Source organism: Callorhinus ursinus, unplaced genomic scaffold, assembly GCF_003265705.2.
Source record: "Callorhinus ursinus isolate GAN/ISIS: 27379988/994484 unplaced genomic scaffold, GSC_fseal_2.0 scaffold1, whole genome shotgun sequence".
NCBI lineage: Eukaryota > Metazoa > Chordata > Mammalia > Carnivora > Otariidae > Callorhinus > Callorhinus ursinus.
Window position 1 is genome coordinate 74254149 of NW_027397063.1, and position 18589 is coordinate 74272737.

Below are 18589 nucleotides of genomic sequence, written 5' to 3' on the forward strand. Positions count from 1 at the left end.
TAAAATGTGTTATATATATTAGACTCAACCAAAGGTGAAGGAAAATCCTCAAGTTCGTTTTCATTTTAGTTCTTGTTTTAAACATAAAATTTAGTTGACAACCACTTAAACATCCATTTTTATATTCATGTAAAATTATTACACCTTTGTAATTCAAAGTAGAATATTCAAAAAATCTGGAAGATAATAAGAATAAAATCGAAAGGTTTGACAAAACTTTAGAACAGCTCAAAATTATGAACTCACAGAGTTCCATAAGACATTATCCAAGCAATGTTTCGTCAAGGCTGTTTGCTTGATCAAATGAACACAGAAACTTGGAGAATAAAAAAAATTAAAAAAATATAATTAAGAATACACAGGATACTGAGAGGGTGAGAAACTGAAGAGTGTCAAAAGTTAAAAAAATTTTTTTTAGTTATATTACTTTTCCTCTTCAAAGAAGACTGGAGTTAAAGTTAATAAATAGCTCTGGTATCTTAATATCAAATATTTCAGGATTTAAGCTTTCATTCTCTTCCATCAAAAGACATCTCTATACTATTATTTTTGTGGAAACTGACAGAATGGATCTGTCTATGGAGATAAAGATATATATTTAAGAGGTACAAAATATATTGTGCAATTTACAGATGCACTAAACAGTAGCAAGGACATGAAATGCTTCAGCAGCCATTACAGTGTACAAAGACAAATACACACATGTATTTACAGCACAGATTAAGGCAAGATAAAAAATGGGCAACTCTCACTTCCAAGTAACTGAAACTTAAAGCTTTAAACCTTATGATGAATTTCTGTAGCTTAAGTTACTCAACATGCAGGAGCATCCTTAGTTATGAAAATAATATGACAAGCAGAAGCATTAGAATTGTACTATAAAAGGTAGTTAAGGTGTAAAATGTATAATAAGATACAGATCTCTGTCCTGTTATGCTGAATTTTCATCTGAATTTTCTTCTCAAAGAAGAAATGGATGTATATTTTTAAGTTTTAATATACATATTAATAAAGGTCAAATTAGAGACAGAGCTGTGCTGACAAAAATGCCCCACTCTTAATTCATGCCTCTGCCCATCTTTTGAATATTGTTTCATTGACCTTTAGCATGCAGAAGAGTTAACAAGGTTCTACTCCTCCTACTCTACCTAAGTTTGCTCAGCTGATTCCTTGCCCTCGACAATGGCTGCAGTGCGATGAATTCGTCACTTAAAGCAACTGTGTTGGAGTACATCTATAAGTGGACAGAAAAGGGATGGTACATACAACAAGTCAGTGAGCTGCATTCATCACCTAAGAGACAGACACAGGACAAACTCTGTAAAGACATCTGTTCCTCCAAGAATAGGAAATATCATACATGGTACACATACATGACTGGCATTTGTAGGGCTGTTGGCTTTGCTATCAAAATAATTTATTCTTCACTCTTAATACCACATGGTTATTCTGGAGAAAAACAAAGCTCAAAATAAATGCTGACAACTCTTTTTTGATGTTTTTTCTTGCTACTTTTGGTAAACAATGAAGTACCTGATAACTTTCTAACCATTTCTTCATCATCTGAAATCAGTGGTAATAGTATAAATCTGAAATAATAAAGACTACTGCCTGTAGCAAAGGAAGAAGGTCACACATAGGATGTGACTAGGCCATATACTGTTTTAGGAAAAAAGAAAAAAACCCCAAAAAACCCTTCTAGCAGGCTAGAAGATCTTTGAGTGGAAGTAGAGATTTCCTCCTTGGATTAGACCACAACAGGACATCTGGGTCAAGTTATTTAAAAGTGAGTTTAGTGGGACAAAAGGGAGATTAGCTTTCACACCCAGATAAAAGGATTAGTTTACCACACGTTTCATTTTTAATCAATTTTAACCTATGGTAAAAGAACCAAAATATATATAAAATACTTTTTAACTTTTTCTTGTTTAAGGGTCCACTCTAAGGTAACAAATATTTCCTATGTAATCCTTTAAACAGAAGCTATAGAAAAGGTAGCAAGAACTAATAATCACTTTTTCTTATCATTAACAAGGCTCTATAAATACACATAAGTTTGCAAATGCTCTAATGTAGATTTCTAAAGATAAATGTAAATAAATCTGATTATTTACTTTTATAAAGAATTAAGTTTTAAGCGTGATGTTGTTAATATATTTTGGTGCAATATAACTTTATATAGGCCAAGAGGGGGAGAAAAGTGTGTTATCCCTAAAGATCTAGAAAAAGTATAAGAGACAATGTATTAAAAATAGTACTCTCTTATTGTAAATATTTATGTCTAAAGATTAGAAAAAAGTCAAAACTTTCTGATATATATTTAAGCAATATACTGCAAAGTAGAAAAGTTAGTAGCATACTGATATAAATATATGGATAGGCAGACAGAGTAATCAATTATGCAAATTTCTCCAGCCCCATTTGGAGATCAGTATCATAGAGCAACATCCTCACTGTCCTTATAGTTATGATGCTTCTACTGAGGAGTCACTACGTACAGGCCCAGGGTTGGGTGCTTTATATTCATTATTTCAACGATCATGTATGGTAGTAATTACTATTCTGATTTTACAGAAAAGGAAACTGAGGCCGAGGGATGTGACCTGATTAGGGACATACATTTTACAAATTGTTAAAATAGTACTTGAATTAAGATTTTCAGGCTTCAAGAGACGTACGCTGCTTCAGTGGTGTTAAAATGTATATTGGCTAGTATTGAGTTACCAAGGCAAATAACTGCTAAAGACATGCTGACATGATCAATTGAGATTAAAGCTAATACATCGTTTAGGAAGCCTAACTCAGATCATTAAGTACTTAGAGAACAGTTATTCTATTTTTGAATATGCAACTAAATTTTCAAAATTTAAAGAAAATTTGCTTGGCCTGTAGCAAACATGCAGAAAAAAATCTCAACCTAGTACAAGTCAAAAAATCTCAACCACGTACAAGTCAAATACACAAAATGGCACATTCAACTAAATAGTTACTGTTTCTTGAGCATCTACTTTGTTACTGAACATTAATTCATTTAATCCTCAATACAAAAGTAATACAATAGATATTTCTATCATAATTACTATTCATGAGGAAACTGAGACTTAAAGTTACAGAGCTACCAAGTGTTAGAACTGGGTTTTGAACTGAGAATTATCAGGCCCTAAAGCCTGTGTTCTTACACACTATATAACATACTGTTAATATTTGCTGTAGCTTAGTATTTATTGATAAATGTTTAGTAAGAAAATATATTTTACAAAAATCCATTCTGTAAAAATTATTTAGGTTAAAGAACTTATTTCATACTCTTGTTGAAAACAATGTAACCTGAAAAAGTATTACGAGAATTCTAATGTTTCTAAAGACATGGATATATATCCCCATTATATACCTCTGGATAGAATGTTGTGATAATGTTACTTAAAACATATTTACTATTATTATCTGGACATGACTTGGTAGTCTTTTTTTTTCTTTTACTTGATAGTCTTGTATTTAAAAGTTTGAAGTTCCACTAATAACAATATAATCAAAAATTTTTTTAATTTGTCAGGAGTCAAAACAGAAATAAACAACTTAAATATATCATATTTAACAATATTTGTTTTACAAAATACTTGATACAAGAATGGATAATTTCCTATTTTGTGATACAAGCAAATTATAATGACAGCTGTTCATTGTTACAGAACAATTCTAATTTAAAAAGGTATTGTATATAAAGAGTGGTTACCTGTGCCTTTTCAGTATTTGTAGGATGGAGCTGTCGGTCAAATACTTTCTTCACAATATCAAGAAATAGACACATAACAACCATGAGTATTATGGCAAACCAAGCAGAACCACTTGATAGGAGCTGAATAAATACAAAGTACATATTCTGGGAGCCCAAAAATGGCCTGCAAAGAAAGAAGGTAGAACATAGTAGATATTCAGTAATTGTTAATTTTTCTTCTCCATATCAGTAAGATCAGCTGAAAGAAGTAAATTTATTATCAGACAGGGTCTCAAAATTATTCTGAGCGGAATTTGTTCATAATATAATCTATCACAATAAACAGCTGAATCAATATAATTAAAATATAGTCACTCACCAGAGAATCCCTCCATAAAACAAAGAAAATATAAAATAGAATATAATAGATCCCCAGGTAACAAGATGGTTGATCCAGGTCCAAAAATGAGTTTCCAAAGCCATCTAAAAAAAAATTTTTTTAAATCCTTAATACAAGGTAATATTTACTTATATTAAACCTCTCAGATAAAATTCAAGAATAAAATGTCGTAATTGTAAGTGCCTAAAGTTCCTATGGCAAAATCCCTCAGAAGGTGAATATTAATGAAAGAGTCCAGTATGAAATTGAATAATTTCAAGTTTATAATGCTTTTCTCCTATGAGGAAGCAGCACTGAAATTTTCATGAGTATTTTATTCTCTACTACATGGACTACAACAACCCATATTGTTTAGCATTATATACAGAGAAGTAGAATTTCAGAGATGAATATTGTGGGGTTAACCTTTATTTGACCATAAAAATCAGCTGAGGCTTTCCAAAATAATGAACTTAAAGTTGTATTTTTTTATAAAAATTAAAATTAATTATTAAAATAGCAATCAGTGAAATTATTCATGAAAAAAGGGAAAAATATCTACCTACAGTTAAAGAAACAAAGAAAGTTAACTATGCATTACACAGATGCAAAATGTGTCGTCCATGTTTCTAATTTCTGCACCATACCTTTACTGTGACTGTAATAACCATGACTGTGAAAACCAAGGTGCCAAATGTCCAGTTTCCAAACATCTAAACAGAAAAAAAAACAAACCAAATTCATTACTGTATTATGTGTTAACATGATGCTACATCAGATGGTAAGGCAAAAAGTACTAAAAATCACTTGCATTATTTAAGCCAGTTATATTTGAAATCTGTGACATTAGTAAAGTTAAAGCAGTATGAAAAAATTCATAAAGCATATTATTATGCTTATTTTATCATGTAAAATGATCCTTGGATAACATTATGAGATTAGAAGCCCAAAAAGATGGCTTTGAGACTGTGTGACACAGAATGTTTTTAGTTTGAATGATATAGTTGTTAGTGACTGCTTTATTCCTGTCATACAATAAAAATAACTCTTCAATCACAATTATTTTCTGAAAGCATTCCAACCAGAAGTTACGACAGATCACTTGACACTGTATTTCTGGACACACTGTAGGCAGAGCAGGAGAAAAGAAATTTACATATAAAACCAATACCTGAAAGGAAAGATAATGGTCAATGGAATTATTCCTCAAAGGATTCTATGTAAAAATGAAGTTAATGCCAGTCAAAGTATTTTTCTGGGATTTATAGCCAAAACTTAATAAGGTTTATTAAAAATGCTGAATTCCCAAAGAATGTCAGGATTTATTTTCCACTTGTAAATAAGAACAGAACCAGAAGTTTATGTTAATATTAAGTTTACCAAGTAGTAAGTTTTTACCACTGGTTTAAAAAATTATTTAAAAGGCTCTGTTTCTTTTTATTACTGATGTTTAACAATTAGCATTTACTTGAAAAATTACTTAACCTCTCTGTATCTTTTTTCACTTGTAAAATGGAGAAGAACTTTACAGGTTTCCTTAAGAATTGGGATATGTAAAAATGATAGGGTGCCTAGTATATAATAAGCAATCAATAAATAGTAGTTACTATCATCAACAATGAAACATCAATGAATAATCCTTCATTTGAGGGTCTATTGGGAGTTGATTTTTCAAGAGTAAAGGAATGGAAAAGTCATATTAAACTTCTCATTTTCCTGCTTTTATCATCTCTAGAAATGACCTGGAAATACTAAAAATCAAATCGGTTTCACTCGACTCTGCTCTTGGAGGAATGCCTGCTACCTCTTTCAGGGCTTTGGAGAGAGATATTTGATACAGCCAAGGAACCTATGCCTGGAAGTGGTAACAACCACACATGTCTATCCCTCAGTATTCTGGTTTTAGTGGGCCTAGATTTTGGGCTAGTGGTATCTTCCTTAGAAACAGAGAATTTAGGGCTCCCTCTTGCATTCAAGGCCCCAGAGAGGGCTGTAGAAACACATTCACATGGTCTTTTTTGTTGTTTTATAAAATTAGCAAAAGTAATATATTTCAAACCAATCAGTTAAGACTCCTGTCTCTTTCCATTCTGACTTCCACTTGAGCCAGCTGGTGATAAAGTGAAGGGCAGAGGGCATTTTGAGATCAGGTCTACAGAGAAGTTGAGCTGGGCACATTACATTGGCTTTGGTTAAGTGGGATGGATGGAACCATTTATGTCACTCAGTTACATTCATGTACACTTATGTTTGTATTTATAGTTCTATTTTTTTCCCTTAAAGAGGGCCTGCCAAAATGTGTAATGTTTAGACTTTCCTAAACCTGGGTCTACCCCTGTTCAGAAGAGAAAGATGCTCAAAACCCTTTATCACAATCTGCTTTTTCTCTAGATCACTTCTTCCAGCTGAATTTGTTACCTAATTATTTAATAAAGCCAAATTTATATTCCAATTTAAAAAGGATCATTTGTTATTTATTTGTATACTCAAACAGTAATTGAGCATCTTTTTAAAAAAATTTTTATTGTTATGTTAATCACCATACATTACATCATTAGTTTTTGATGTAGTGTTCCATGATTCATTGTTTGCATATAACACCCAGTGCCCCATGCAGTACGTGCCCTCTTTAATACCCATCACCAGGCTAACCCATCCCCCCGCCCCCCTCCCCTCTGGAACCCTGTTTGTTTCTCAGAGTCCATAGTCTCTCATGGTTCGTCTCCCCCTCCGATTTTCCCCCTGCAATTTTTCCCTTCCTAATTGAGCATCTTTTATAAGCCAAGAACCATTCCAGGCCTTGGGAATAAAGCAGTGCTAAGAAAAAGTTCCTGACCTCATGAAGCTTACATAGTGGAGGAGACATAGTAATAAACAAACGAAAAATATACTTTTAGGTAGAGATTAGTGCTATGAAGAAAAGTAAACGTAGGGGAGGTGGGTGTCAAGAAGTGACGGAAGGTGAGGGAGATAACATTTTACTGGAGTGGGCAGAGAGGCCTACTCAACCCAGTAATGTTTCAGCAGACCTAAATGAATAAGGGAGTGAGTCACATGCCCATGGGAGAGAAAAGCATCCAAGTAGAAAAACAGCAGGTGAAGAGGTCCTAAGTCAGGAACAAACTGATCTCGTCAGGGAACAACACAACTAGTACAGCTAGAGTAGAGTGAACAAAAGGAACGGTGGTAGGAAATACAGTCCAATAGGCAGATGGAGTGAGGATGGATGAGATTTTTTTTTATACTGTAATTAGTCACTGGATGATTTTGTGCAGGTCATTAGATATACGATCAAATTTTCATTCTCAAGAGACCGCCTGGGCCACTGTGTGGAGAGGAGACAGGAGAAAGGGGAGTAATAAAAGCAGGAGCAGGCAGAGGCAGTACTACAGTGCGGGAAAGAGATGGTGAGATCTGGACTGTGTGGAGAGAAGTGGAAAGAGTCAAGATATAGGTGACACTAGAACCAATACGCCTGTGTATCAGCTGTGAGAGAAGGGAAATAAAAAATGATTCCTGGACTTGCCTGAGCAGTTGGGTAAAAAGTGGGTTCTACTTGTTAATATAGGGAAAACTGGAAGGGAAATGGGTTTGCAGAAGCTATAAAATTCTATTTAGCTGCATAAAGTCTGAGATTCCTATGTGATTTGTTAAGTGGAGAAGGTAGTTATTTGAATCTGAGGAGAGACTGGCAGAGATAGAAATTTAGGAGTTCTCAGCATATAAGCAGTATTTAAATGATGGGAAAAATGAGTTTACCCCATATATGGATAAAGAAGAAAAAATGTCGTAGCACTGAGCCCTGGGCCACTGCTCCATCTAGAATAGTGGTTCTTCAGTGGGGGTGATTTCTCCTCCCAAGGGACATTTGGCTGGGTCTGGAGACATTTTTGATTGTCATAACCGGGGAGGGCATGCGTGTACACTACTGGTATCTAGTGGGTAGAGGCTAAGCATGCTGCTTAACATCCTACAATTCACAGGATGAACCCCAACAATAAAAAATTATTTGGCTGAAAATATCATTAGTACAGAGGGTGGGAAACTCTGATTCTGGGGGTGGGAAGAGAAGACTGAAAAGGAATAGTCAGAAAGCCAAAGTAACAGAACCTGAGAGAAGATAATGTGGCAGGTAGGAAGGCTTTGTAAATTGTGCCCGGTGGTTGAGTTCATAAGGGTTGAGACATGCTCTTGGATTTAACAGTGTGCAGTTGGCTGGTGACCAAAAAGAACATGGTTTTGATGGAGTACTGGGAGTGAAAGCCCCATAGGAGTATGTTCAAGGGAGAAGAGAAGGCAGAGAGTAGAAATAGCAAAAAATGATAACTTCTTCAAATTTTGCTCTAAAGATACACAAAAAAATACAGCGAAAGCTGTGCAGCAAAGCGGTAGGTCAAGCAACCATGGTTTTTATTAGAAGATAGGAGATACTGGAACAGAATGTGACTGGTTGGATCTAATAGAGGACAACAGATTAATGATGAAGAAAAGAGAAAAGATAATGGCAGAAGTAAAGTCCTAGGTTAGGCAAGAAGGAGTTTAAGAATAAACAAAAGATGAAAACTTTTTCTGTATTAGGTTCAACTGAACTATACGGTGATCTGTAAGTGAATTACCTTCAATCAGTTGTTCAGTTCTCTAGTACAAACTTTCTTCATTATAGATTTTAAAAATTTGACCAATTGCTGGGTGATACCATAAGAAGCAAGGTATATTTTTCTGTTCTCCTCTAATGTATACTTCATTTTATTTTCTATCAGTTGCTGGGAATATTACTAGTTCTTTAAATATCTGTCTCATGAATAAGTGAACATACAGGGAAATTCTATAATGAACTAGATAATCAAAGCTATATTAATCATATAACCTTTTATTCAAAGAAATCTGTATTTACTTATAGGAATTAAATTGCATGTGTTCTTGAATGACCTGGCTGGTAATAACAGTGGTTAAATCATTTATACGGAAATAAAAGATACTGTATTCTCTGGAGAATACAGATACAAAAATGGTATATTTCTAGTCTTAACACAGAGGTCTTACCATTTGATGGTTAGGTTTCAACAGCTGATGACATGTACAGCACAAAAAAGAAATTAATTAAGGACACAAAATAAGGGGAAAATCATTATAATTTCAAGAAAAAATAGTATAAAAGATTTTTCTCTTTCTCTCAAAATTACAACCTGAAATTTCATCTGCTCATTCTACCTTGTATTGCTAATTAATCTGGCAAATGGTCCACACCTAGAAGGGCTGATGAAGGGGTGAATTATTTTTTCGTCCTTAATCCTTTCTATCTCATTAAATATTTAATGTGGTGGAATAGCATACAACATATATTTTAGAAGAGTACTAAGGCTCTAACAATTCCAACATCTCCACTGGAGAAGTCTAATTGGAATTAGAATACTCTAATAGCTTTTCTCCCAATCCTGTATTTTTGGAATTTCAATTATTTTAGTTTTGGGTATAACTGGGTATAATTTCATAAAGTGCAAAAATCATTTATGGTAGACATTTTCCTTTGAGTTCCTGTACACTTCAGTAGAACAAAAACGAAATGACCAAGCAAATTAAAAAAACCCTTATTTGGGCCAGATATCATTTTAAATAGTAGTTACCTAAGTTTGTAATTTTCACATCAGACCACTGAGAATGAGTGGAGTAGATATTAGCATTTGAGTTCCTGAGGTAACAGGAACTGTTTTTCTTTAATCCTTCTCCTTATGGAGCCTGGGCTGAAACCACCAGAGCAGCAGAATGTCATGTAGGATTGGGATGGGAACTCAGCTACCTCTGAAACTCTTCTGATATTTTCCTCCCTATATCATAGTTTTCCACTTTCACCATGCCTACAATTCTCTCCTTTCTGTTTCCTTCATTATAGTGTTTTAGTTTTCTAATATACTCTTAAGCAAGCCAGCATGCCTTGCCTTTGCATCCTATAGAACTCTGCTTTAACTGGAGGTGAACTCTTTGAATTTGAATTGTTCCTCCACCTTCTTTCCTATCTTAATCTTAAGTAGCATCTTCCCCATCTGTAATTTTAAATAGCTTTTTCCCCCGAGAGTTAACTTGCTGAGATCACAGAAAGACAATATAAGCTATTTCCAAAAATACTCTGAACAGCAACATTGTCAGAGCAAGTGTGTCCCAAGATGAGATGACTTACTCTCCACAGATCAACAGAGGAAGAGATAAATTCTTCTTTAAAAAAACAAACACAGTCATTTGTTTTAGTACCTCTTAATTTACTTAAATAAACATTCTTCATTGGTGTTTACCTCCCAATTATTTAGCTTTTTTATAAAAGTGATTTCATAGGTAGTCAAATTCATAGAAACAGAAAGTAGAATGGTGATTTCCAGGGGCTGGGAAGAGGGGGAAATGGGTGGTTGTTTATAGAGTTTCAGTTTTTCAAGATGAAAAAGTTCTGAAGATCTGTTGCACAACAATATGAATACAGTTAACACTACTGAACTGTACTCTTAAAAATGTTTAGTTAAAAAAAGTATCAGATTCTTCTACAAAGCAGGAAAGAATATCCAATAGGAAAAAGACTATCTCTTCAACAAATGGTGTTGGGAAAACTTGGACAGCAACATGTAACATAAACAAACTGGACCACTTTCTTATATCACAAACATAAATTCAAAATGGATGAAAGACCGAAATATGCGACCTGAAACCATAAAAATCCTAGAAGAGAACATAGGCAGTAACTTCTTTGACATTAGCCTTAGCAGCTTTTTTCTACATATGTCTCCTGAGGCAAGGGAAATAGAAGCAAAAATAAATTATGGGGCTATATCAAAATAAAAAGCTTCTATATAGCAAAGGAAACAATCAGCAAAACTAAAAGGCAACCATGGAATGGGAGAAGATATTCGCAAATGACAAAGCCAATAAAGGGTTAGCATCCAAAACTTATAAAACTCAAGACCCAAAAAACAAATAACCCAGTTAAAAATGGGCAGAAGATATGGACAGGTATTTCTTCAAAGAAGACATCCAAAGGGCCAAGAGGACACAAGAAAAAAAAAAAAAGAAGACACATGAAAAGATGCTCATCATCACTTACCATCAGGGAAATACAAATCAAAACTACAATGAGGTATTACCTCACACCTGTCAGAATGGCTAAAATCAACAACATAAGAAACAACAGGTGTTGGTGAGGATGTGGAGAAAAAGGAACCCTCCTGCACTGTTGCTGGGAATGCAAACTGGAGCAGCCACTGTGGGAAACAGTATGGAGGTTCCTCAAAAAGTTAAAAACAGAACTATCCTATGATCCAGCAATTTGCACTACTGGGTATTTACAAAGAATACAAAAAAACTAATTCAAAGAGATACATGCACCCCTCTATTTATAGCAGCATTATTTACAATAGCCAAATTATGGAAGCAGTCTAAGTGTCCACTGATTGATGAATGGATAAAGAGGAGGTACATATATACAATGATTATTCAGCCATAAAAAAGAATGAAATCTTGCCATTTGCAATAACACGGATGGAACTAGAGAGTATAATGCTAAGTGAAATAAGTCAGAGAAAGACAAACACCGTATGATTTCACTCATGTGGAATTTAAGACAACAAACTAGGGGAAAAAAGAGACAAAACAAGAAACATACTCTTAAATATAGAGAACAAACTGATGGTTACCAGAGAGGAGATGAGTGGGGGGGGGCGGTGGGTGAAACAGGTGATGGGGATTAAGGAGTGCACTTGTGATGAGCACTGAGTTTCATATGGAATTGCTGAATCACTATATTGTACACCTGAAACTAATATAACACTGTATGTTAACTGGAATTAAAAACCTTTTAAGTATCAAATTATATATATACATATATATTTATTTATTTAGAAAGCACATGTGTGCACATGCGAATGCGTGAGGAGGGGTAAGGGGGACTGGGGGAGAGGGGGAGAGGGAGAGAGAATCTTAGCAGGCTCCACACCCAGCATGGAGCTGGACGCTGGACTCAATCTCATGACCCTGAGATCATGACCTGAGCTGAAATCAAGAGCTGGATGCTTAACCAACTGAGCCACCCAGGCGTCCCTCAAATTATATATTTTTAAATACGTGCAGTTTACTATATATCAAATACAACTCAATCAAGCTGTTTTTGTTTTTTATTTATTTTTAAAAAAGATTTTACATATTTATTTGTCAGAGAGAGAGAGAGGGAGCACAAGTGGGGGGGTTGGCAGGCAGAGGGAGAAGCAGGCTCCCCGCGGAGCAAGGAGCCCAATGCGGGACTCAATCTCAGGAACCTGCAATTATGACCTGAGCCGAAGGCAGATGCTTAACCAACTGAGCCACCCAGGTGTTCCTCAATCAAGCTGTTTTTAAGAAAATGCTTTCATGGAAGTCAGTTTTTCTATTATTTTTGGAGAACTTAAAATTTTTTTTAATTTTTAATTTTTTTTATATTTTTAAGTAATCTCTACACCCAATGTGGGGCTTGAATTTATGACCCTGAGATTGAGAGTCACATGCTCTACTGACTGGACCAGCCACGGGCCCCTGGAGGACTTAAAAATTTTTTAAGTTATATCAAGATCTGACTGACTCATTTCACTTACCATGATTTCACTCATTTGTGCAATTTAAGAAACAAAACAAGCAAAGGGGAAAAAAGAGAGAGAGGGAGACAAAACAAGAAACAGACTCTTAATTATAGAGAACAAACTGATGGTTACCAGAAGGGAGAGGGGTGGGAGAATGGGTTAAATAGGTGATGGGGATTAAGGAGTGCACTTGTTGTGATGAGCCCTGGGTGAAACATGGAAGTGTTGAATCACTATATGGTACCCCAGAAACTAAGATAATACTGTATGTTAACTAACTGGAATCAAAATAAAAACTTAAAAAAATAAAACTAAAGTTTTTGTCAAAAACAAAGTAACATCAAGATCTCTAACAAATATTTTATAAGTGTTACCTTTTGTCAAAATTCTTTAAATGTGATCCTGTTGGATTACAGAGATTATTTAAAGTTTTATGTTAAGCTCATTTTTACCTTTGAAAATAAAATGAGATTACAATATATTCCCCAAATTACTAATCTATGACTTTTGCTCAAATATTTGATATTTGTGATAAAATGACACTACTGCATTTTAAGAGAAGCCCCAGGTTTTAACTCATATTCCAAACACTATGAGTATCTTAAGCCTGCATAAGGCTAGGCAAATTCTACATGAATTTAATTCTTTTACTATTTTGAAGAAAAACAATTAAAAATTAGTCACTATGTCTTTTTTAAATGGTGCTCTGAAGATCTGCCCATAGGAAAGCACCTTTTTAGATGCACACACAAATACTCAGCCATGTCATACACATTCTTCCAGTCTTTCCAAATCTCAGAGAAAATTTATCAGGATTCTTGTATTTTACTAAGGGAAAGGAAGACCTGCTCAAAAAGATCTGAGAATATATGAAGAATGAGAAGTTCTTTCCTAAGTTAAAGACAAATTAAGAATGAGAGAATACCTCAAAAATACTTGTTGAAAATTCACACCTATAATATTTATGATACTGCTAGACCCTCATACAAAAAAAAAAAAATGGGAGTAGAACCTTAACTTCCCCTGAACTGTCCTACCCTACCTGGACTCCAAACCATTTCAACTCTTTCCTGCTCCTCTCTCAGGATCACTTATTTGCATCAACTTCATCTTTACCATGAGCCACTCCTCTCCCAGCACTTCCCCGTAATAAGATTTTCTACTTCAGGCTTTCAACTGTTTGTAAATTCCTTGGGCATACAAGAATAATTACTGGAAAACAGAAAGCATTCAACACATCCAGTGCTGAACAATGGGACACGGGCTAGATGTCTAAAAAGATTTTCAGACCAGGAAGACCTAAGAGGTAGCAAATGCTCTATGGGCTCAACCCTGAAGAACTGTGGTCGTAAGAGAGACTTTGGGAAAAAGAGGCAAGACACTCTAGAGGAAATGTAACAATGACTTGGAACTAGAAACAAGAGCAGCACATTTGGAGAGAGCCAGCAAGGACAGCCGACACATTTAAGGAGCAGAGATTCTGGGAGAAGTAGATCAGGAGGGATTGGGAAGGATGGGGTCTTCCAAATAATGATTGGATGGTAAAAATAACTAACAGTGCCAAGACTTATTGAGTACTTTTATATGCTAGCCACTATGCCTAATGCTCTACATATATCATTTCATCCTCATAGCAAACCTATAAGGTAAGGATTATGCTCTTATAATTTTGTGGGTGAGGAAATGGAGTCTTAGACAGGGTTAACTAACTCATCTCAAATCACTCTAACAATTTCAGGTGTCAGGATGTGGATCCAATGCACCTGATTCCAATGTGGGCTTCTTTTCCACTGTACCTAGTATTGGTGGCAGGGAGTAGTAGATTAATTTCTAGTGGTATATATCAGAGTGGTAGAACTGGTAGGCTAAAAGGGAAAAGAAGTTAATGATTTATAATTTGAGTTAAAAAAAAAAAGGAAACCAATAATTAATACGGGTGCTAAAGAGAACTTTTGTACCGGAGGCCAAACAGTTTACCTTCATAAAGATTTTATCTTTGGGGACACCTGGGTGGCTCAGTCAGTTAAGCATCTGACTCTTGATTTCGGCTCAGGTCATGATCTCAGGGTCTTGGGATCAAGCTCAGCAATGGGCTCTGCACTGGGAATGGAGCCTGCTTGAGATTCTCTCTCTCTCTCTCTCCCCCTCAGCTCTGCCCGCCCCTCCCCCCGCCCCCTGGTTCTCTCTATAAAATTAAAAAAAAATTATCTTTTGTGTACAGCATGCTCAAGATTTAATTTTAGAAGAGTCACTAAACACAAAAAACAAATATAAGTTCTCAAATTAAGGGAATACTTAAATTATGTAATAGAATATTATGCAGCCATGAAAAATATTTTTGAACCATTTTTAATAACATGGAAAATCACTCAGGCTATAATAGGGGGTAATTATAAGGCTATCATTGAGAAATAGGGGGATATAAATTGTGAGGTTAATGGAAAATAGCAAAAAATAAAAGAGGATGGATGAAACAGGTTAAAATCATAGAGATAATTATAATTAGGAAGACAACAGGTGATTTAATTTTCTTTATATTTTTTCCCATACATTTCAAATTTACTATAATGGACACATACTATTTTTAAAATCAGAAAAAAGTAGTAACTAGCAACAAAAAATTTAATTTCCTTTCATGGATGACATGTTCCTTCTTCATTTTCTTTCAGTTTTCACCCCAATATTTCAGGTAGAAATGGGCATACTTACTCATATTTCTATAAGTTTGATCATCCTTGCATAGGTGGCACTATTATGCAGAAAAGCACTGGGCTAATAACTTGTTTCTCAAAGGAACTTAGGATCATGGCTAAGCACACAGGCTTTGAAGTCACACAGAACTGAGCTGGAATTCCTTTCTTGTAATTTACTTATTGTGTGACCTGAGGCAAGTTTCTTAACCTCTCTCGGATTAATTTTCTAATATGCAAAAAGTATTTATGATATTTTCCTTACAGAGGGTTATTATAATTTAATAAGCAAACACATACATTTGACACAAAGAAACTCAATAAAAGGTAGTTAGTATTTGAGAAGTGCTGTAATCTCTATGCTACACAAACTAGGATCATATTTTTGTCCAAAACAGGCTAAAAATATCCTCAAAAGTGAAGTGGCAGTACTATGTATGTTCCTGCACTACATCCTAAAGGGATTTGCATGGTTTAAATCTCTTTACAATTGAAATCCATTTCCTTCATTGTGCTTGCTATATTTTGTTATTATTTCATTTGCTTATTTTTTTGGATCTCACACAAGACTAAGCTCCATGACTAAGTGTGTTAGTTAATCTCATACATCCAGAGCCTAGTATAATACACAGGTATGGCTGGTCCTCAATAAACGTTTGTCAAACAGATAAAACTTCATATTCTCCCAACTGCATATCTTGTATCTCTGTGTCTCAAAATATATTTTGCAATACTTAGTTACTGGAAAAGGTAAACTAAAGGTGACAAGCATTTCCAGTTTACCACAGTACCACTGCTACCACTTCCTTTCCTCCTTACTCATGGAGCTAAGCCTAGAAAGAGAGGTCTAATTCCATCAGGAGTCAACATGAGCTCTCCAATCAGGACACAGTCACAAGGTACTGTGTGGCACTCTTCCTCAATTTCACATTTCAGAAAAGTGGCCATTCTAAATAGTAACTTATAACATTCTCAGAATTGCTAGTATGTACTGAAGAGTAAGGTAGCACTTCCTAAGCATACAAAAAAAAATTCACATAATTAAAAGCAAAAACTAAACACTAAGTCCTCATTTCTCATATGAAAAATATGGGTCATAATCTCTCTCCAACAGAATTATCGTGAGGATTAATGGAGATGGAGCATGTAAAGCACTTAGCAAAATATTAACCACTAAATAGATAGTGATTATTATTAAAACACAATCCTGAAGTGAACAGCATTCAGAGGTATATCCCCTTGTGTGAATTTTTTTTTTAAGATTTATTTGAGAGAGAGAGAGAGAGAGAGAGAGAAAGCGTGTGCGTAGGGGTAGGGGCAGAGGGAGAGAATCTTTAAGAAGACTCCTGACTGAGCACAGAGCCTGAGGTGGGGCATGATCTCATGACTCTGAGATCATGACCTGAGCTGAAACCAAAAGTCAGATGCTTAACTGACTGAGCCACCCAGGCATCCCTGAATTAATTTTTGAATATCAAAATTGCTTAGTAACTTGAGTCTCACATTAAGATTACATTGTATTGCCTTTGTTTTAACTTTTATTTGAAATCTTTTTATAATTGCATTTTAATATCTACAATTTTATAATTTGAATTGAATTTTACTTTTTTTAATGAAAGTTATGAAAAATCAAACTAAATCAGGTTATTAACAAATATTCTTCAAAAAATGATATATTTTACCTGGCCATTTCCAAGCAGAGATATATCTTTTCCTATTAGAAAATAGGATCCAAAAAAGAAAATAAAGGCATGACTGAAACCCAGGATGGTCCAATAAAGAAATGTTTTAATGCTTAGTTGACGGTTTTTACTAATGTCTCTGTATATTAAAAAAAAGAGAAAAAGGAACATATTAGGATTCATTTTTATTACCTACGGACTATTGCAATTTGATAGTTAAAAAACAAGATGGATATATTATTTAAAATTGTTTGAAAATATTAGCAGAAAGAATAAACCTGAATTTATAAATCATTGTTTATAATAATATACATCTGTGTAACAGCTTACAGTTGACTTATTGTATTTAAATACCTTTTCTCATTTAAGAAAGGAACATAATATAGGCATAATAATTCGGTTTAGGTGTGAAAAGCTGATCTATTTGTATTATGTTCTGTTGTAAACATTCACTCTGCGAAGACTCTCTTTTTAGTAGAGTCATTTGAATTTGGTTCAGCACTGAGGCTCCTCATCAATTTCATATCCATCAACAGCTATTATGGGAAGAACAACCTGTGCTAATCTTAGGTCAAGCCCAGTCCAAGGTATCCTGGGAAATCAAGGTGACTTATTGCCATTTCTGGATGACTGAATACCTTTATAAGAGTGGAAATCTGGTTAATGAGGGAACCATAAGCTAGCTGGTCCCGAGGAATAGTTCCACAACTCTGGGATTACTTACTTGGTTCTGAAGAAGCAGGGATAACCCAGAAGATCTGGAGCACTGGAATGGGAATTAATGTCCTCAACCCCTCATTTTTGCACAGATTATGACTCATTAATTTGTCAATGCTAGAACATGAACTAATTTTTTAGAAATTTTAGAGACAACCAATTACTGAATAACTTCTTTTGTGCACATAAGATGGAATATTACTGGTTTTCAACAGTAAATGGAAATTACACAATTGTCCAATGCATTCCTATTATGAAAGTGTTCATTCTTAAAAACACTAGAAAAGTTATTCAAATTTTTTCTTTGATGTTCAACAATTATAAGCCATAAACTAAAGTACTTGCCTTAGTAAAGTATTAATCACCAAGACGCTACCTAATATATTTGCTTATTTATAAGGTGCTTTCAAAAATTGGTAACTAGGTAATATATTATTTGCAATCAAAAGTGTTATGGACATTTAATACTGGAAAATACTTACCGATAGAGGGTGGGCTTGCTCTGCAATACATGAGGATCTATATGCTGTTCCAACAGACTATATATCAGAATAGGTAGGGAAGTAAAACAAATATTGTATAAAGTCAGGTACACGCTGTCATATAGTGTCTAGAAAGAGAAATTGGTAGGAATTTTGAGATTCTAAACTATGTATTACTGTTATGTATATGATCATAAAGAAGTATATTAAAAATAAGCATTAGAGTTATATAGCTTTTTCAATTTACACAAAAATCAATGTGTGTAATAATTCCAATTTGCTTCTTACATAGACATAAACATAATATTCAGATTTATATTCTTGTGGGAATTGGAA

The 18589-nt window shown here is 34.5% G+C and overlaps 1 protein-coding gene across 2 annotated transcripts in view; it reads right to left on the reverse strand.

The window, feature by feature from the left end:
- Positions 1-18589, reverse strand: part of ATP11B (ATPase phospholipid transporting 11B (putative)) — a 124950-nt gene that overhangs the window by 18113 nt on the left and 88248 nt on the right. The window contains exons 24-29 of one of the 2 annotated variants that reach the window (XM_073896721.1): positions 18254-18381; positions 17055-17193; positions 4742-4807; positions 4095-4198; positions 3734-3899; positions 1149-1234 (exon numbers count right to left, since the gene is read on the reverse strand). In XM_073896721.1, coding sequence (XP_073752822.1) covers positions 1149-1234; positions 3734-3899; positions 4095-4198; positions 4742-4807; positions 17055-17193; positions 18254-18381 — 689 coding nt within the window. The remainder of the gene's footprint in view (positions 1-1148; positions 1235-3733; positions 3900-4094; positions 4199-4741; positions 4808-17054; positions 17194-18253; positions 18382-18589) is intronic. The other variant, XM_025878088.2, reaches the window with a different exon arrangement.